The following is a 22,402-nucleotide window of genomic DNA, read 5'->3' on the forward strand; positions in this document are numbered from 1 at the left end:
ACACACACATATAAACGCGCACACAAAACGGGGGAGGCTGCCCATCTCTCGGGTGCTAAAGGGTTTTCTTTTTTAACTGACGTGCGTCTACCTTCATTTCCGTTCACTACAAATATAACTTCGTCGTCTGAATGGCTGAGTCTTCGCGTGTGTTCTTGTCTTACTCTTGTGTGCTGTTCATTTTTGTCTTCGCTGGCCATGAAGCTAAACGGCAGTTAGCATAGCAGCGTCGCTACTCCCTGTGGCAGGACTAACAAAATTCAATCAATGAGAAGCCGCTTCAGGACCAGCGCTTAGATGAATCTGAACCGTTATAAACCAGCAAATGTCAAGAAGACGCAGCAAATGTGCTTACGAGCGAAAAGACGATAACGTTAGTTCCAGGTGCTGAGAAACTGAAAAGGAAAACGGAGGAGGAGAAACAGCAGCAGCAGCTGGTCGGCAGCTAAAGTGAAAGAAAAAAACCCCAATCATTCCTGTGATGGCAAACGAGCCGGTTATCCTGAACGTTTATGATATGGTAAGTGCCTTGGAAACAAATATAGATAAGTCGCTTCATTTACTAAAGTGTGTAGTATTGGCGTTAGATCAGCACATCCATTGGCTGCGTGTCAAAAATCTAGCGAGCTGTCTACTTGGGTAGCATTACTACTCAGTATCGTTTGTACACAACGTTAGTCAGCTTACGAGCTTTGAGACGCAGCCAAATCAGCTTGCACTCATTTTAAAACATCTAAGTTAAGGGGATGGTTCACTCAAAAATGAACGTTTACTGATGATTTACTCGCCCTCAGAGGGTTCCAAACATTTATGAGTTTCTTTATTCTGTTGGACAGAATAGAAGATGTTTTGATGTATGCTACAAATCTCATCTCAAAACTTTCATAATGGGAAAATAAATATGGAAGTCAATGATTACATGTTTGCTGTTATCTTCAAAATATCTTTTTTGTGTTCAACAGAAGAGTTTCAAGGGTGAGTAAATGAGGATAGGATTGACATTTTTGTGTGAATTAAGTTACTTTTTTAAAGCAATGGTCTCAAACTCAATTCCTGAAGGGCTGCATCGCTGCTAATTTAATCTCCAACCCCCTCCAACTCACACCAGAATGTTAGTCTATAGTAGTCTTAAACACCTTAATGAGTAGATCAGCTCGTTTGATTAGAGTTGGAGCAAAACTGTGCAGAGCTGTGGCCCTCCAGGAATCCAGTTTGAGACCTAAGTTTTAAGGAAAAGAGTTTTATAGACTGAGGAAACACTTAGCAGCTTATCAGACATGACACATCCGTTTTATTTCCTTAATTAACAGTACATTTTTCCAGTCAAGTCAACTCAAGGTCTATGTGTAATGGTTGCTCAAGCATGAGGAGTGAGGACGATTTCACGATCAAGATGATTTATTAGCTTCAGAGCTAAACAGCAAACAGCTCAGCATGCTACATGGTTACAAACACATGGGCTGCGTCCGAAACCGCATACTTTCATACTATATAGTACGCTAAAATCAGTATGCAAGCCGAGTAGTATGTCTGAATTCAAAGAATTCGAAAATCAGTATGGGAGAAATACCCGGATGACTTATGCTGTGTTCACACCAGATGCGGAACGCGCGAATGACGCAAATTGCGCGAATGGCGCGGGGCAAATTGAGCGTTTGACGCGTTTAATGAGCGTTTCGCGCGAATCTCTCGATTTTGAAAATCTAAACTTCAGCATACATTCGCGCTGCGTTAACCAATCAGAAGCTTGCTCTTGTGGGGGCGTGATTGTGACGTAGAACCTGTTGTTGGTATTCCGAGGGAAATCCTCCAGCCTTCACTGACAACAGTTCATCAAACTGGGCTTAGCTCAGTCAGAAGCACCGCTAAAAGCCTCCGTCATCCAGGTTAAGTTTCTGAAGGAGTTTATGAGCTCACAGAGCTGGATGCACCTCTGAAAGAATGTAGTGGACTCAGACACGACCCTAAACGTATCGACGCTGTTTTTCAGTCTTCATAAAGCACATAAACACTGTTATTTTCTTCATAAAATTCATGTTAGCCATTTAGCTATGAAGCTAGAGTCTTCGGGCAGACAGAAGCCCTGCCCATCACGCGAATCCGCGTCTGGTCTGAAGTTAATTTGACGCGCGAATAAAGCAGGGTTTGATACGCGAATGAAGCGAGTAAACTCAAATGTTCACCTGGCAATTTACGCGCGAATAGCGCAATTTATTTGCGCGTTCCGCGTCTGGTGTGAACACAGCATTACTACTTCTGGCGAAATTCTGAAGTGCACATTCCATGCACGCTGCACTATCCCATGATGCCCCGCGAGCGAATTCATGAATGGAACTAAAGCGACTGACGCAGGTAGGTCAGGTGACCATGACAAAATGGTGGATGTAGTACGTCCGAATTCCATTCATACTTTTTACATTCATACTGTATAGAACGTACTTTTCTAACGGCCGAGTAGTACGTTTAAATTCAAATGCAGTACCTACTGAGTAGTAGGCGGTTTTGGATGCAACCATGGTTCTCTTAACACATTCTTCTTCTACCCTTTAATAGAACCTAGAGTAACCACTAGTGCCCCCATGTGATTCAGTGGCTCAATACAAGAACATAACACTATGGTTTTTTTGTAGGCTGTATTGTTTGGGATGTGACTGTCTAGCTGAAGAAGCTGTGACCCAGTTAATTCAACTGTCATTTCAATCCAGCTGTGTGATCTGAGAAAGCTGTGGAGGTGTCATTATACACATATACAGGATAAGAGAACAATTTAAAGTCAAAGTCAGATTAATCAATTTAACCACATGTACAGCGCATACAGAGAATCGGAATTGTTACTCTCAGACCCTTTTAGTTAAAGGGATAGTTCACCCAAAAATTAAATGTTGTCATTTGCTCACCTTTCAGTTGTTCAAAACCAATTTCTTCTGTTGAACACAATAAAGATATTTTGAAAACTGCTGGTAGCTGTAACCATTGACTTCCATAGTGCTTTTTCCCTCAACTTATAAAACTTGATGGGTCCCAGCACTTAACATTATTCAAAATATCTTCTTTTGAGTTCAACAGAAGAAAGAATCTCATAAAGGTTTAAAGACCACACGAGGGAGAGTAAATGATGAGGTCATTAAAAATGTTGGGTAACTAACCCTTTAAATCGTATCACTTGAGTGTTTGGACTGTTGGTTAATACTCTTTGATACAGCACGATTGTTAGGGATGTTTCATTAGAGAAAGTTCAGTACGTTGGGCTTCAAAGAGAAAAAAACTGTAGCATGCTTCTCTGCCAAAGAAAACATTTCAAAGAACTCTGAAGAGGTGAGAATCAAGCTTTGTGTGTCAAGCAACAAACTGGACTGGAGTACTAGATGTGCTAGGAGTCAAGTGACAGGGTTTTCTTATCCTTGGCACGAGTGAGTTGATCCACTCCGGGTTTTCTATTCCCTGCACCAGCCCTTGAAGCTCCAATGATACCAATATTTACATTTTCAGGGTTTTTCCTGCATACATATGCTTTAAAGGCATAGTTCACCCAAAAACAAAAATTCTGTCATTTACTCAACATCTCACAAACCTGTTTGAGTTTATTTATTTATTGTTTGTTTAACAGTAAATAAGTTATTTAGAAAAATACTGGTAACCTATAACCACTGACTTTCATAGTATTGTTTTTTCTACCATGGAAGACAATGGTTACAGGTAACATTTTTTTGAAAGATCTTCTTTTTTGTTCAACAGAACAAAGAAATGCATAAAGATTTGAAACTGTTTGAGGGGTGAGCACATTTAAAATTTTGTTTGAACTATCCCTTTAAGGTCGTCTATAAGATGGTGTGCTTCAAAACAATGATAATCTTTGCAAGATGTATGAATTACAGTCTCTCACTTCCCTTGATACGGATCAACAATTTTGATGACATCACTCTGCACTTCAGCTCAGCTTCCTGTCAGGTCTTCTGACCAGACGAAGGCTCTCTAGAATCTGAAGCATTCCTCCCCCATACACTATTAATAGATGGTAAACCTGAGGCTGAGAACAGCCACTCATTCACCCAGCAACTGTTTTCACATTAATACAATTACAAATTTATATATATAAATAACTAAAAAAAATCTTTGCGAGTTTTGACTGAGTGCATGCTAAAATATCAGTTTGCTTTTCAAACAAACTTGTCACTTTACTACTTTATTAATATTAATGTAAAGTAATGTAATTCCCAATGTACCTGAAAGAAGACTATAAAAATTGACTGGAAATAATGACTGTACCTTCTAAGTGTCATTGATCACTGAGCGTCAATGTGAATAGTGGCCATTTAAAGATTTAGTCCGTCTCGTGTATCTCATTGACCCCTTGAAACAGGGTCATGGAAATGTATACTTTCCTAAACCTCAAAATAGCTCAACATGAGTGAATGGCCAATGTTCTCACATAAAAATAAAGACAAGAAATTTGAGCTGCTTTGAAATTTGAGCTTTTTTAAAAAAGATGTCAGGTAATCTTAATTTGGATGGAAGTTGTATCACCATAGCTTCTTAACTATGCAGGCGATTTGCAGCCCATTAAGGTGGAAATGGGAAATCTTCTTTGACAGACAAGTAGACTGTGATTTTAAAGTGTAGTTCATAATTTTGAGACTAACTTATTATGAATGTGACTTATAACCCCATAAAATCCCCGAATGACTGTGTATTGGAGCTGGACAATGTATCCTTTGAGCATCGATATGTGTGTTTCCGCAATAGTCACATCGCAAAATTTGATTGTTTATTAAAGACTAAACTTCATTATTGTTTACAATGATGGCAATGTTATTTTAAGATTCATTCAATTTGTTTACAGTTATTCTTACCAAAAAACCCTGCAAATAACTGTTTATTAAACTTTTATTTTTGCTTTTTCTTATTTATATATACTAATTTATTATATTTTATGCCGATACACTGCATAGAAAAATATTTAATTATCCCAGTTGATCTTAATGAATGTAGTCTTCCCAATAGAGCTATTCAATTCATCTGGTGAAATGATATTTTATTATATCATATAAAGTTGAAGTCAGAATTATTAGCCCCCCTTTGAATTTTTTTTCTTTTTAACATTTTCCCAAATGATGTTTAACAGAGCAACAACATTTTCACAGTATGTCTGATAATATTTTTTTTTCCGGAGAAAGTCTTATTTGTTTGATTTCATGTAGATTAAAAGCAGTTTCAAATTTTTTTAAAAAGGTCAAAAATAAGCTATATTCTTTCACGATAGTCTACAGAACAAACCATCATTATACAATAACTTGCCTAATTACCCTTACCAGCCTAGTTAATCTAATTAACTTGGTTAACATTTTAAATGTCACTTTAAGCTGTATAGAAGTGTTTCGTAATGAGTTATTAAAACTATTATGTTTAGAAATGTGTTGAAAAAAAATCTAATCTCAGTTAAACAGAAATTGGGGAAAAATGGGGGGGGGGTAGCTAATAATTCAGGGGGGCTAATAATTCTGACTTCAACTGTATATCGCAAAATGTAATTGCAGCAAAACAAAATATTGCAATGTCAGATTTTTGAATTATCGTGCAGCCCTACTGTGTATGTCTTCAAAATGTAATAGCATGAATCCAAGTTTTATCAGGACTACAAGTTTGTTTGTTTGTGTTAGTTAAAATAAAAAGTCTGCTTACAGCAGTTCCCATAGGAACTTATCCATGAGAGATCTCCCACATAGTTCATGTCAGAGCTTGACGATTTTATCATCTAATCGCCGCTCTATTAGCATGAGAGTACTCTTGCTGAAAATCACACTTAGTGCCAGTAGCTGATCACAGAGAGACTAATCCCCAGTTCTGTGATGAAGGATATGTATAATAAGCTTTGAAGTAATTGAGGCCAAAGGGATAAGTGTCTCATTTCACAACCCTGAATGAGGAAGAGTTGGAGAACTGTCTGTTTCTTTCTTCTCTTTACACACACAAACACACAAACAAACACATACACACACACACACACACACACACACACACACACACACACACACACACACACACACACACACACACACACACACACACACACACACACACACACACACACACACATATACCATACACATACACAAGTTTTTGTGAATTGTGGGGACATACCAGTGTTTTAATACAGAATAAACTTACTATATCCATTTAACTTTGTAAGAAGGAAAAAATAATAACTCATTCTAAATGATGTATGAGCCTTTTGAAATATGTGGACATTGGCAATGTTCTCACAAGTTCCCTATAGTTAAAGGGCTATAAAGCCCCCTTGTTTTAGCTGGGTGTTTTCACATTTCTACTTTGGAAAAATTCAGGGAAGTGGGCGTATCCAGCTTCTTTTTAGGGGGTAGTGTCGGAGGAGCAAAAGAGGGAGGGTCTTTAAAAAATTTGCATAGAGTGTCAATTTGGGCACAAGCTGATTTTCAGTGTCAAAACACACACACACACATACACACACACACACATACACACACACACACATACACACACACACAGGGGAGAAAGACAGTAACTGTTTACATGGACATCAGTAATCCATGTAAAATTATTTGACAAATTATTAAATAATGGACTTAAACTGCAGTTTGGCTCTTTCATTCAGGGAATTCTCTCATGCCCCTCATGACAAACGCGATATTTGATTTGAGGAACTGCTCTAAGCATGTATTTTTGATGCAATGTTTGTTACCGCACAGCAAATGAGAGAGAAAAAAAAAAACCTCTGCCTTTCCCGAAAACTTAGATGCACTCAGCAGGTAGCGTCAAAAAGCCGTGTGTGTTATTCCCGTCACAAAATGCGGCGAAAATCCTACTCGACCGCAAGTTTGATTGTGGTGCTAACATGTTTATACTCAGTGTAATAGTTAGTTCGATACGAAAATGTGAAAAAATGAAAATAAAACCTTCACTGCAGCAAATTATAAAAGCAACACTGCGCGCTTGTTTTGGCAACACAATGCGGCGTCTCTCTGCTGTCTAAACGCTGTAACATTAATGAAGTTGCACAATAGAGCTCGCTGATTGGTTTGAACCAAGTCTTACTCATGCATTAATGCTAGGGGTGTAACGATTTATCGTTGTACGATTTATTGCGATGCAAAAATGTCTCGATATGCATCGTGGCGTTATGACGATTTGATTACGATTTGACGTCCGTTTTCTCTTATTAGTTGAGCTGTTTGCACGTGAGCTACGTTCCACCTGCTGTCGCACGTGAGTTCAGATTGCAGCAGCAGTAATGTTAGCAGACCAAGATGAGTGGAGCTGAAATAGAGGATGGCCCATCCTCTCAAAATCAGACGTCTGGCAACATTTCGGTTGTACAGTCATTGCTTTAGACTCGTCCGCTTTTTGACACGCATACTGGGTCACACATCCTAAGTTTTAAAGTCTTCACAGTGATTTACATACTTTGCACAGCTACAGGGATACCTCCTAATGGTGTTGAAAGAGTCACATACTGTATTTATAAGGTACAATTCACCCTAAAATATCATTCTGTCTTCATATAATGATGTATTGGCCGCCGCAAAATCACACATGACGTGAGCTGTTACTACAGAGGGCGGACTATGATAGACGCTCGCGTATGGCAAGCCGTTTTAACATTTAAACCTTTGATCTGACTATCCATAAATATATTTAGAGATATCTCTAATTATATTTTGACTAGTCATAATTATAATTCGACTAGTCAAAATATATTTAGAGATATCTCTAATTATATTTTGACTAGTCATAATTATAATTCGACTAGTCAAAATATAGTTAGAGATATCTCTAAATGAATTTAATTAAATATGAATTAAATATATTTATGGATAGTCAGAACAAAGGTTTAAATGTTAAAACGGCTTGCCATACGCGCGCGTCTGCTTCAGTGAACAGAACCTGCAGGTTGTGACTAATAAAGTAGTAAACAACATTCAGTTTGTGGAACAGAGTGATCTTTCAGGAGCCGCGTGGGAAGTTTGAACAGCACTTAGCAGTGTAAATGAAACCGAAAACGTACACATTATTTAAACAATCATATCGCATTTTAGAGTTATGATTACGACGAGCTAACCCTTTAAAGCTAAATTTGAGTACAGAGGTACACAAAAATGCACGTCAACATGATACACTTGATAGCGCCGACATCAGCGACGCCGAAGAAATAGTAAACCTGCCTAAACTGCTGAAAAGAGTCACGACTGTCCTGTGTAATGATAAGACGGCCACCCTGTCACTCATCATGCCCAACATGAAGACAGCCATCCATAAAAACCTCTCAGACAGATACACATAAGTTCAGGATTATCTTATAGAACTGCTGATTACCTGGAAATGTAGATTTTTTTTGCACACACAAAAAACGCAAGTGACCAAGCAAAGCCTTAAGCTCTTACTGTTAAATTCAATTGAATAGAAAGCTTTTTTTTTGCACCTTTACTTAAATTGTTCCTTAATTTTGTCTCTGTCATTTCAATAATATTTTTTTAAGAAGTTTTTTAATTGTTTTATTTTCCAGAGACAGGCCTGTTTAATATATTTTCTAAAAGAAGGTTCAGTTTAACAAGTTGAAACAAAAGAAATACATAAAAAAAAAAATTAACTTGGTAAAATTTGCATTTCAGTTAAATTTTCAATTTTTATTCCAAATATCGTGATACATATCGAACCGTGAACACTATATCGTGATACACATCGTATCGTGAGCTGAGTGTATCGTTACACCCCTAATTAATGCAGCACACTCGGAGACGAAATAAGGCACTCCCAGGTACAGACGTCCAGTCTACATGCTGAAATACACGCTAAAATCTCATGGCCGTGATGCTGCTTCAAAAATTTATTTCAAACCGGAAGTACGAATTTGCTCAAAATAACGCAAAAATCACCAGTTTTCACTTTTTAGTAAAATATATGTGTCCTAATAGTATTTTTAGCAGTGTGGGACACATATGACTGTCAACAGCTCAAAAAATGTTTTTTGGTGTTTCGTAACCCTTTAATACTAATTTAATACCCATGTCATTATATAGATTCATGTCCTGTTATGTCACAGACACACACTTTAGATTGCCAAAATACTTACTTTGCATTGAATTTTAGGACTGCATTGAATATACTATAAATATAGGCTTGGTTTTAATATGTTTTACCGTAAACAGAGTTTAAAGTCTAAATAGAGTCTAAAATGTTTTGAGTTAACACACATACACCTGCCCATAGACCTTCACTTCATTGAGTTTAGGACAGTGGTGCACCTACATAGATGGATTAAAAGACCAGATATTGATGGGAATGTGATTTTTCTTATCTTGAGACCAAAACTCATCTTCATATCTGGTGAAAACAAGACATTAGCTTTTGTTTAGTGCAATGTTTATAATGCCATAAAGTGGATATCTAGCAGTCAGCTGGTTCAGTGACATTATTTACTGTTGACACATAATCAATAGGGGACATCTGGCAGATACGTCCTCAAACAACAGACTTGTTAATGAGATGTGTTTGGGTGCAAGCATAAAGGTTTTTTTAAGCGTCACGTTGCCTGTTTGTACATGATCCGCATGTTACTTTGTTTAATTTTGCAGAGAATTTGCTTTGAAAAAACTAAAATATATTATGAATGTTTTAGTTGGTATGTAGCTGACTTATGACTAGGCCCACATGGAATCTGCGTATGCAGAAATGCGCAGATTTTTAGCCCGTCAATGATTCCGTTTATTTACTTATATTAATTTACACATTTATTCAGTTTTGTTGTTGTTGTTGTTTTTTAATAAATTTTAGTAATATAATTGACTAATATGAAAATATTTATATGATTTATTATTTACAATACAGTTTGTAAAGTAACATTTTCTGTCTTTTTAGTAGATATATTAAATGAGAGACTTGCTTTTTTTTACCAAATAAAGTGGATCTAATTGGATTTGCATTATAAACATTAAATACAAGTTGAAAATGTATTACTTTTTATTTCATATTAAGGTTTTAGTTATGATACTCCCAAAATCACTGCATAAATCTGCAGATCTTTAACAAAATTATGTGCAGAAATAGCAAAAAAAAATGTCCACAGACTCTGTTGGTCCTACTTGTGACTCATGAAATATCTCTAAAGATGAAATCAAATAACGTATAAAACTATTAGATGAAATTTATTGATAGGCCTGTCACAATAATCAAATTATGGACTTATAGCACAACCCATGCATTTGACTTCAATCATTTTTGATGCAATATATATCGCCCATACATAAAAAACAATTCTAGCAACATTTTAGCTGATTGTGCTACATCTCTAGCTCTATTGGAGGAGTCAGTGTCAGTATGATTAAACACTTTAGTATTTACTATAGTATTTTTTTACGTAGGTGTCTGACTTAAAATAGATCTAGTAGCAGATATTGAAGCCTCTGTTATTTATTACCCTGCACTTTTGTTTTACTTTTTTTTTTTTTTAATTTGTTTTTACATTCTGATACCAATACCTTATTAAATTGTTAAAATTACTATAATTAAATCAAATATTCTGAACACATAAAATAATATGTGTTCTTTTGAAAGTGTTCTTGCATTGTGATGATAGTAGGTGCGTCCCACATCACATAATTATGCACTAATCTATGCCATTTTGTAGTATAAATCCGCTTGTTAAGTGCTTCCGGGTCCAGGCGCTCTATTCAACTGAATGGGGAGACTCATGAAATGGTAATAATAGACGTTTACAAAGCGATTTAATGCTTTCGAAAATCACGATCGCAGTATATATGTCCATGCCTAATATCCGATGGCCAGAAAGTGACACATTTTTTTATAAATTGTTAAATTTTTGTTATTTGTTATGCAGCAAGCCAAGAGATTGTTGTGTGCACTATGATTTTATATAAAATTAACTTTAATGTGTGATAGGAATAAAACGTGATCATAAACGAATGATTTCTCCACTCAAATGAATGGAGGCTTGGACCTGGAAACAGTATTACATACGTCACAAACACGTCACCACTTAACAAGCGTATAGTGTAACTAGTGAGTTGAAACTCTAAAAAGAACACATGAAAAACTCTAAAAAGAAAGTGCACTTTTTTATGTTGGACACTTCACGCACTCATCAGCCGCTGCTTTGCTCATGTGGTGGAAGGGCGGAGCTTTCAGGCGTTGATGTTGGATTACTTTATTCATTTTGGATTGTGAAAGCAAAATTGACCTACGAGAGTGATTTATAGCACCTCCCGATGGTGAATGCAGTTATGCTCATGGCAGGTATTATTTAGTAGTTTGGTCATTTATTGTGCTACATTGGCGACCGTTAAACGTCATCAGTCAAACGAAATTTTGAAATTTTGTTTAGTAAATAAAACATTATTGTTCCATTTGGGACGAACTACATTCATATACTATGCTGTTGAGTGTGTAAGTGCATAAGTGTATAGTGTGCCATTTGGGATGCAGCATCTATATTGTCATTCTGGTGGCATAAAATAATGAGTGGCATAAAATGGTCTTAAAAGGACAAAAATATAACTTTTCACCATCTATTTTGGTGCAAAATATCGTACAACAAAAACAGATATCGTGATAGGCCTAGTTATTGGTTCCATCCAGACAAAACTACATTTCAGGTTTATTGCAAGATATAAGCAAAAATTCAAAGCCATAGGGAAGACGACAAGTAAACGTAATTCACTGTGATTGGTGGGACAGAGGAAAGGAACTAGTCTTATGAAAAATTGCGAAAATAGAGAACTGTAAATTTAAATGGTATCTTTTGACATTTTTATAGTTAAAATTTAAATATGCGACAATTTTGAAATCCAATTATAATATAGCAAAATATGAAAGCAAACACTTACGAACAATAATGTCACCACTAATGACAAAATAGCTGAGGAATATACACAAGACAGATGTAAACATCAACGAATTGTTGGTCTGACAGAGACGTGAGGGTTTTAAATGCCTGAAAAACAGCTACAGGTGCAGTATATGGATCACAAGTGCCCACAGTTTACAGTTTGTGATCATATCTCGGTTTTGTTCTGTTGATATGTGATTCAAATTTTTGTAGTTTGAAGCAGATGGAAATATATACAAGGAGATGCTAATGTAGCTGGCGTTATTTTTTTTCAAGCCAGGTCTCTGCACAGGTCACATGATTAAGTCCTAATGATAGATTTTAGTTTCAGATCCCCAAAACGGCTGCCCAGAGGCGTTGCAATTAATGCTGCTTTCAGGCTCATCTTAAAAGACACTTTGGTTTTACACATCCTTTACCCTTTGGTGTTTATTAAATATTCTGTTTTAATAAAGCTTGTAGCTGCTCATAATTGTTTGTTAGTACTGTATATGTGATTCTATTTTAAGTTCATAATTAATAAAGGTTTATTATGGAGAATCAAAATCTGCTGAGAAAAGACCTATTGTTAACAGCCTTTGTGGATTTGAGCGTTTACATTTGTTTATTTAGAGTTAGGGTTAGGGTTATAGGATAAATGAGGATAAAAGAAGCACTTCAAATCATCAGAGAATAGCAGTATGTAAATTAGGGCTGCACGATATTGAAAAAAATTGACATTGCAACATTTTGGTTTTCTGCAATATGAATAAAATTTTACCAGATGGTTTAAAAGTGCAGTATATAAGTATGACATCCAGTGGTTAAACTAGGTATTGCACTCTTGGATTAAAACAAACACAAGTGCAGGTTGCCAGATTAATGATAGGAGCGAGTCTGATGATCAGGCCTATAGATAGAAAGAATATTTTCCATATTTAAATGAGTTGTCCTAACCAACTCCTCGAGTTGATATATTAAAACCAGCTTTTATTTCTCATAGGTTACAGTGTAACCTGCTCACCTAATGTTTGTTTGTAATATTTATATAATTTACTAATTAATAACCTCATGTTGAACTGAATCGGTCTCATTTTAGAGTCTGCTACTGTCCACCAGAGGTTGCATTTTGGTCACAAACACATGCTTTCAGAGCCTTTCTGAAAGAATAAAATATACTGTTTTCCACCAAGGCAACCCGGGAACTAAAATATAATTAGCTAAACTGGCATTAGGCGGGTTAAAATTACCAAAACAAAGACAGCGTTCTGGCAGGAAAAACACGTTTTCAAAGCAGAATATCTAACTTCAGCATTGTTTTTCAGATAAACATGTATGTTCAATTGGCATGTTTTTTAAATATCTGTAAACATTGGTATATTTATGCTTTTAGAAGAGTCAAAAACTTGTATACAGAACCTTTAATAGCACTATTTTGAAAAGAAATCTTGAGTTTAGACTGATTGTGGTGATTTTGTAAGGCTGTGAATCAAGGATGAAAAAAATAAACAAACTGCATGCAAAAATAAATGCAATAAAGCCATGAAAAAAATAGAACAAACAACTTTATGGTTTTTCGGAGAGTCAATCAGTATTCATGTAATGAAATCAATAATCAAACGTAATGTAAAATGTAAAATAACACTGCATCGACTTCATTGTATTAATAATTCAGTAGAAAGTTACAAATGTTGTACATTTTTGTGCCCGAATGCTTTTAAACTTTTTTGAAATGCCTTTTAATCGCATGCAAAGGATAACAGTTCACTTTGTTTTGGTTCATCTTTGCAGTGACTCAACAACTCTCATTCTCAAATTTCTAGTCAACTATAATAATCCAAACTCCATTAATTTTTTTTTTTTGGCTTAGTTCCTTAATTAATCTGGGGTTGCCACAGCAGAATGAACCGCCAACTTATCCAGCATATGCTTTATCCAGCGGGTGCTCTTCCAACTGCGACCCATCACGGGGAAACACCCATATACACTCATTTACACACATACACTACGGACAATTAAGCTTACCCAATTCACCTATAGCGCATGTCTTTGGACTTGTGAGGGAAACCGGAGCACCCGAAGAAACTCATGCAAACATGGGGAGAACATGTAAACTGCACAGAAACGCCAACTGACCCAGCCGGGGCTTGAACCAGCAACCTACTTGCTGTAAGGCGATTGTGCTAACCTTTGCTCCACCATGCTGCTAATCCAAACTCAACACTGCATATTCTGCAATGTGACTATTGCGGACACGCACATTATAATATTGATTCTACAATATATTGTGCATCCCTAATGTAAATGCTTTTACAAGTTTAAGTTACATTTTAATTTTTATTTATTTAATTTTGTTCTTCCTATAGCCTACGGAAAGCGAGAGAGTGTGTCCTACAGGTGGTTTGTCAAGCCCACTCACCTGTGTGGAGCGCACTCAGAATTGCACAATTTTTTTTTTTTAATTTGGAAAGTGCATACAGAGAGAGAAGTGTGTGTCCTCCAGGTGGTAACCACTAAACTCTGAACAAAACAGTAGCCTAGTCGATGTTTTAAGCACTTTTACCATTTGACTTTGTGAGTGAGACTTGTTTGGTTTCCTTCTAGTACTGGATCAATGAGTTCACTTCCTCTCTGGGAATCGGAGTCTTTCACTCAGGAATTGAGATCTACGGCAGAGGTAAGACTCATGTTATGACTCAGACACAAATGAGTCAAGCTGTTTAAGAATCCAGTGTTTAACTTCCATGACTGTAACAGAGAAAGCGGGTGGGGGTGTCTAAATATGACTAAACCTCACATCATCATGATCTGTTGATGCAACAAGAAAAGACCTTGACATTTTGTACAGTTTTTGCCTCCATTGGCATCCAGTTTATTTAGAAGAGGATATGATTTATTTGGCAGATCTAAAGAGTTTGCATTGGCATTCTTGAATGTTGTCTGTGCGAACAAAATGACTGATGGAGCACACAGCCTTACAGGTTATGTTTATATCTGTGGATGTGCGTTTTATTTTTTTTAAGTAGATTTCTTATGTATATTTATATAGCACATTTATTGTGTACATATACCCAAAGCACTTCACTATCATGAGGGGGGTCTCTCCACACCAACACCAGTGTGTAGCATCCACTTGGATAATGCGATGGCAGCCACAGGAAAACGGCGCCAGTGCGCTCACCACTCACCAGCTATTGGTGGAGTAAAGAGACAGTGATACAGCCAATTCGATGGATGGGGATAATTGGAAAGCCATGATGAGTAGGCTGATGGGGGGAATTTGGCCAGGACACCGGGGTTAAAAATCCCATGGCACTTCTTGTAATGACCACAGAGAGTCAGGATCTCAGTTTAACGTCTCATTCAGAAGACGGCGCTCGCTGACAGTGTAGACCAGGGGTCACCAACATGGCCCGCCAGGTTCACATGAGTTGCCCGTGGGCCTGTTCTAAAAATAGCTCACCATAGCACCACATATAAGTAAAATGCATCTAATATTTTTATAGGTATTATTTTTAAATCACACTTGCATTGGTGTAAATTTGAAAATTACTTAAAGTTATATGTAAAAAAAAACAACTTTAAAAACATTTTCAGGCAAATGAAGTGTTGCATATTGATATTTATCTAACTTGTTAAATCATTGTTGACAACTACTGTGAGAAATCATTAACATGATCAATGTCTTCCCATAGATGAGTATTATTAATTATTAATAATAACAGATAGTTAAAAGTAAATTAAGAAAAATGTGTGATTTAATAACTGGTAGCCCTTCACACATATCGGTTCCCAAGAAGTAGCTCTCAGTTTCCAAAAGGTTGGTGACCGCTGGTATAGACCATTTCAATGTGATCATGTCATTGGCCCATGAACATTTCCTGGTTGTTATCAAACTATTTCTTAACTGTAATGAGGCAATTCAATTATAACTTATGGTTTAAACAGCCATCATAATGTTATTTATCAGTACATGGCTCTTTTTGGATTATCGAAAGCTATAGAAATTAAAAATTAAAACAGGAATTATGTTAGGACCATTGTTTTTGTTTACATCCCTCAAAATGGTCTGTAGCATCCCCTTCACTTTACTGGGGAATTAGGACTCTCACCGACCACAGGTTGAGCAACTCCTGCTGACCTCACTAGCACCACTTTCAACAGCAACTTCGTTTTCCCATGTGGTCTCCCGTCCAGGCACTGACCAGACTCAGCCATGCTTGGCTTCAGTGAGTAACCTGTCTAAGGCTGCAGTGTAATACATGATTTGAATTGCACTACTGGCACCAGCATAAGATACTGACCAACCAAGTTCACCATTGGCTCAAATAGCCAGATAAATATCTGACCTATCGCATATTACCATAGCAGGCATCTGAATTACAGTTTATTGGCTATAAATAAATGTTAATTTACATTGTTATACTGTCAAAATTATTAGCTGCTGTGTGAAGTTATTTCAGTAATATGCTTTTAAAGTATTTTTGTCAACATAATAGTTTTAATAATTATTTTTTTTATTTGATGACAAATAAATGATGACATGATGACAGAATATATTATTTGACTAAGCATTCAGCTTAAAATGCAATTTATTGGTTAACTAAAAAGGTATGGTTAATTAGACAAGGCATTGGATAACAGCCAATCAGAAAAGCTGGCTAAAAATATGGACTGTAGTAACTTAAAAAATAAGAAAATTATTTTTAGTTTCAAAACAAACTAAAATACATAACTTTCACTAGTGAAAAATATATAATGTGAAATAGTTCATAATAAGAATTTTCTTGCTCTGATCTGGGTGGGGCCAAGTCGGAGCGGTCTCTCTAATCCCCTGGGCTCTGCATTGGTTGGGGAAATTCCAAATTGAACCAAAACAAATGATTATAATTGGCTTAAGATTAGCAATGAAAAAATCAGGAAATGCAACTAGCAGAACCTGGGAATAATAAATAAAAAAATTCTAATAAAATAATAATTTTCTTGCTCTGGTAAACATCATATATCATATCTGAATATCATAGGAGGGCTGAATATATATTGAAGTAATAAATGATATAGCTTCTGTATTTTAACAGGCAAAGTAGATTTGAAAGAGAATTTCAGTCTATTTCTCATGCAGTTTTTGACAGCTGGCTTCCTGCATTTCATGTCAGTACCGCATGTGTGTTAAATCTTTTGAAAAATTGTACTAGGAAGATTTGAAAGTGCACACAAATGATCAAATGTCTACAGTATTACGATAACATCTCTATGTAAAAGCATATCGTGGAGACATTTCAATCGTGCTTTCTCATTCATTGCAGAATTTGCCTATGGAGGACATCCTTATCCTTTTTCAGGTATATTTGAGATAACGCCCGGCGACGCCACAGAACTCGGAGAGACATTCAAATTCAAGTGAGTCATGATATTAATCTCTCGACCGATCAGACTGAAAGCGTACGTCTGTAAAACCTCTTCCTCTCTCACACTTTCTGCTCGGTTCTCAGAGAAGCCATTGTTTTGGGGAGCACAGACTTCACAGAAGAGGATGTGGAGAGAATTGTGGAAGAAATGGGGAAGGAATATAAGGGGAACGCCTACCATCTCATGCACAAGAACTGCAATCACTTTTCCTCAGCCCTATCTGAGGTAAGCAAAATCAAGTTTATACACTACTGGAACGGTAAGATAAAAAAAAAAATTTAAAGAAGCCTATTTGGATGACCAAGACTGTTGTAATTATTATTACTACTACTACTAGTTGTTGTTGTTGTTGTTATTACTATTATTATGATTATTATTATACTGCAACTTTAAATGACTGAAATTAAATGTAGTCCTGTGATTTAAAGCTGCATTTTCAGCATCGCTACTCCATGATCATCTTCTGCTCAAGCATTTATCGTTGTTGTCAGTGTTGTTAAAAAATGTTGGGATGCTTCATATTTTTGTGGAATATGTTATACAGTAATATTTTACAGTGAAATATATTTAATGTATTTATAAAGACACATTAAATTGTTCATTAGTGAAAGTAAAGACATTTATAATGTAAACATGCATACAGTTGAATGCTGAATTATTAGCCCTCCTGAATTATTAGTTTAATTTCCCTCAATTTCTGCTTTAAGAGAAAGCAGACTTTTTCAAAACATTTCTAAGCATAATAGTTTTTAATTACTTATTTCTAAAAACTTATTTATTTTATCTTTGCCATGATGACAGTAAATCATATTTTACTAGATATTTTTCAAGATACTAGTATTCAGCTAAAAGTGACATTTTAAAGGTTTAACTAGGTTAATTAGGCAAGTTAGGGTAATTAGATAAGTCATTGTATAACAGTGGTCTATTCTGTAAACCAGTGGTCCCTAACCACCGGGCCGCAGACCGGTACAGGTCCGTGGAACAATTGGTACCAGGCCACATAAGAAATCATAAATTATTTCTGTAGAAAAAATTCCCCCCGCTACTTGGTTTCTTCCACCCCCCTCCTCCCCCCATCTCATGTGAAATGGACTATGCCAAAATCCACCACGGAGTGGGAAAAACAATCACTACAATTTTAAACGATCACTAGAAGTTTAAAGTTATAAAACGGGTATTATAGAGTCGAAATCAGCAGAGTATTTAAGGATTGTGCATATATGTGTGCGTGCATCGCTAAGTAAGTTTCTGAAATCATTGCAATATGTATCTATATGGAGTTTCACATAATCATACTCATTAGGGCTGTAACATGCCAATGCATACATTTAATTCGGCTATACAGTTGTATTATTGTTAATATGTTCGTCAGTTGAAATGTTTGGCACAGATGTTATGTATTTGATGCATATAAACCTTGATTAGAACTCAATCAGACAGCGATAATGCAACTAGCGCATACGCACTGAGTTGTTCATGATTAACCTGGATTAACCTGGTTCATGTGAAGACCCATTGAAGAGCCGTTTTTTGAAATAAATGAAATACATGCTTTTAATTTGAATTTTCTTTTAAACATAGAACTTAAAAACTATTTGAATTTGTCAGTTTCTACAAAACTATGAAGCAGGAAAAAATATTTGAATATTGACAATGTTAAGATAATTGTTCACAGCAAAACAACAAATCAGAATATTATAATGACTTCTGAAGGATTGTGTGACCCTAAATCTGCTTTTGAATTTCAGTATTAAAGCATGAAAATCATAAATAGGTATTTTTATTACTGTGTTTATTGTATTTTTGATCTAATAAATGCATCCTTGCTGAGAAGCAACTTCAAAACAATAATAAAAATATATTTTTAAACTTTTGATCAGTAGTGTTCATTAGTTTTGTCAGAAAGAGCAGGGTTCACGTTTCTTGGAATTTCTGGAATATAAAATAGTTTTAAAAGGTCTATTTCAGATAAATAAATTTAGTGATCTTGTATACTATTATATATATCAGTGGTTCTCAAACTTTTTTCACCACGTACCACCTCAGAAAAAATTGTCTCTTCAAGTACCACCATAATGACTGGTATTGAAATACATAAGCCTAATTAAGCGACTACAGCTCTGCACAGTTTACAAACGTGGCAGATTTATTCTTATTATGAATATTTATTATTGTCAGCCACTTTAAACATAATAAATAGTTTGATCAGTTAGGATATATTTTATAAGGATGTGATGTGAAAACAGTATGCGAGAAGTACCCAGATGGCCTACTTCCGGCAAGATTCTGAAGTGTGCATCTGATGGACACAATGCTATCCCATGATGTACTGTGAGAGAATTCATGAATGGGAGTGATGTAACTGGAGCAGGTAGGTCACATGATGATGACAAAATGACAGATATAGTATGTATAGTAGTACATTTATATTCAAATGCAGCACCTACTGAGTAGTAGACTATTTCGGACGCAGCCTTGTCCTCTTAAACACACCTGATTCAGATCATTAGCTTGTTAACAGAGAGATCCATGAGCTGATCCTTGTGTGTCAAATAAGAGAAGCAGCGGAATTGAGAACTGCTTTAGAGTGACCCTAAAGGAGTAAAAAAAAAACTCACAATCTTCCCTTACGTCTCCACCAGATCCTTTGTGGTCGAGAGATCCCACGCTGGGTAAACCGGCTGGCCTACTTCAGCTCCTGTGTGCCCTTCCTGCAGAGCTGCCTGCCAAAGGAGTGGTTGACTCCTGCTGCGCTGCAGTCCAGCGTCAGTCAGGAGCTCCAGGGGGAACTGGAGGAGGCAGAAGATGCTGCGGCTTCAGCCTCCACACCCACCTGCGCCGTGGCTCCCGCTCCAAGACCAGCCCGACACCAGCCGCGCCGATGAGCCTTCCATCACACGCCATTCCTGGATCGAGCTGAACCACCGTTTGTGCTGCCAACAAACCCTCACTTCTCCTCCTCCTGACACACACTAGCGGTTCACCAGATGGAAAAACCTCCCTCTGTGTTCAGTGCTTTACTTCAAGTGAGCGTTACAGGCCTGCAATCCTTTATCAGTGTTTTCAACTCAACCTTATTTTGGCCTTTTATCTTATTTTAAAAACTCAGGACTTGAACACCACGGCTCTGTTCAATCACTTTGGGTTTTTTTTTTACGATGGATTGGCTTGCTAGCCTCTTACTCCTACAGAAAGCGCCTAATCAGTGACTTTGTATTTTTTAAATGGAGATTGTCTGTTTACAGATTTCCTGCGTTCCAGTCGGTGTATGATTGTGGTGTTGTGTGCGGATTTTAAAAGCCAAATCTCCACACTTTTGTATGGACACACACACACACACAGTTATGCCGCGGTGTGGTGACTGTGCCTGAAGATTTTTACCGTTACGTGCTCAGAGAGCTCTGCACTCTTTCTCTACAGTTCTCTACCTGTTCAGTCTGCTCCAGAGTGTGTGCAGACTTCATATCCTACGAGACCTTCCTCGGATGTTTTACACCTTTTTAGTTTTTAGAGTCTTCTATGTATTTGAGACGACATTTGTATTGCATTTTATGATTATTAAAGAAACTATACAAGCCTCTGTTTTTCAAACTAGACTCTTTCTGAAATTGTTGTCTAGCGGATACAAAGCCATTCACTTTGAAAAATAATTTGTCATTATTTAAAAGTCTCAAGAAATTAAAACTAAAGTTTTTCGATGTTAGTATCAGTCATAGATATATACACTAGAGATCGCATATTGACCCTGAGCATGCGTCAATAGCGCCGCCACATTGGTACAGTGCTCCCAGGACAAATGTCATTCAACCGCACTAGACAAGACAGTGTTATTATGTGAAGATGCGGGACTTTAGCGCTGTCTACAGGTGTAGTAACGAGCAAACAAATTAAACAAAGCACAAAGGCAGAACATTTCATAGGTAATATTATGTTTTTTTTCTGTTTTTGTATGTTCTGAACTTTTGTGCTAATCAGGTAACGTTATTGAGGATAACAGTCGCTTACTGCATTCACCATACGGCAAAGCAGCTCCAACTCGCACTAAACACTCGGCTTATGCTAGTTTTGTTGAATAAAATCAGCAAACAATGCAAAAGAAATATGACGACGAGATGCTGCGCTGCCAGAAACTTGTATTATTGTCGCCTAACGTTAGTGAAAGAGTCGTTCGGGGAGATTCATTCACAAACGAATCACTCCCTCCGTCAGTATGATAAGTGAAAGCAGGAGAGCAGGTGTGTTTCAGGACACGCATTAGATTAAATTTAACAGGGAGGGTGAATAGTACATTTCTGTACACACAAACACAAGCTTTTTGTCAGGAATGCCTGTGCGATCACTGATCCATCAATGTAGAAAAGTGATGTAAAATTATAATTTTCGGAATTAGAAAAAAAAAATTACATACTAACATCCAGAAAAACTCCCGATCACAGATATATGTGCATATGTGTATATCTCTGGCTTTGCATGGCCACAGTCCTCCACTGTACCTTAGTTCCGCATTCATTTCAAAGGAGCGCTACCCTGTAGCAAGATGGCGCCGCTATTGACGCATTCCGTCCAATCGACAACAATAGGCCAGGCGACATCTAGTGTACATATCTATGGTATCAGTATTGTTAGCTTTTAGCATATCTAATAGCTAATGTGCTCCAAAACAGTGACAAGCACTTAGAAGATATATAACTGATATAAACATGGAAAGCTTGTAGTCACTTCCCACTAAATGGATCAATCACACATTAGTTTCTCATCATATCATACCCATTCAAGTGCTCTGTAGTATCTGACATGCCCCGCCCCCTTCAAGATGCTTTACATTTGCTTTTCAATTGATGCACTTTGAGCTCAATCACTCTCACTGGCAGAGCAATTCTAAAACAAAACGCTATTGGCTGTTTTTAAAAGGGAGGGCTACGCTGTCCCTCCCTCTTCATGTTTTGGTTGAGATTGTCAAACATTTGAATAAAAAAATGCACATTTCAAAACACTTCACAAACCTTCAACCCAAACAAAAGGGTGTTTTTACACCTCTATTTTGAAAAAGTCAGGAAAGTGGTTGAGTCCAGCTTTGTTTAGGTGAGAGTGGCGAAAGAGCGAAGGGTTTACATGGACGGGAGTTTTAGTTGATTT

At 36.7% G+C, this 22,402-nt stretch overlaps 1 protein-coding gene across 1 annotated transcript; it reads left to right on the top strand.

Annotated features, from left to right (window-relative positions):
• On the top strand, positions 1-20,843 carry desi2 (desumoylating isopeptidase 2). Its single transcript, NM_001003532.1, is given in 5 exon segments — positions 1-520; positions 14,459-14,531; positions 17,161-17,254; positions 17,347-17,488; positions 19,909-20,843. Coding segments are annotated over 5 exon segments (591 nt in total). The 5' UTR covers positions 1-481; the 3' UTR covers positions 20,152-20,843.
• The last annotated feature ends 1,559 nt before the right edge of the window (positions 20,844-22,402 follow it).

Source organism: Danio rerio, chromosome 13 (assembly GCF_049306965.1).
Source record: "Danio rerio strain Tuebingen ecotype United States chromosome 13, GRCz12tu, whole genome shotgun sequence".
Classification (NCBI taxonomy): domain Eukaryota; kingdom Metazoa; phylum Chordata; class Actinopteri; order Cypriniformes; family Danionidae; genus Danio; species Danio rerio.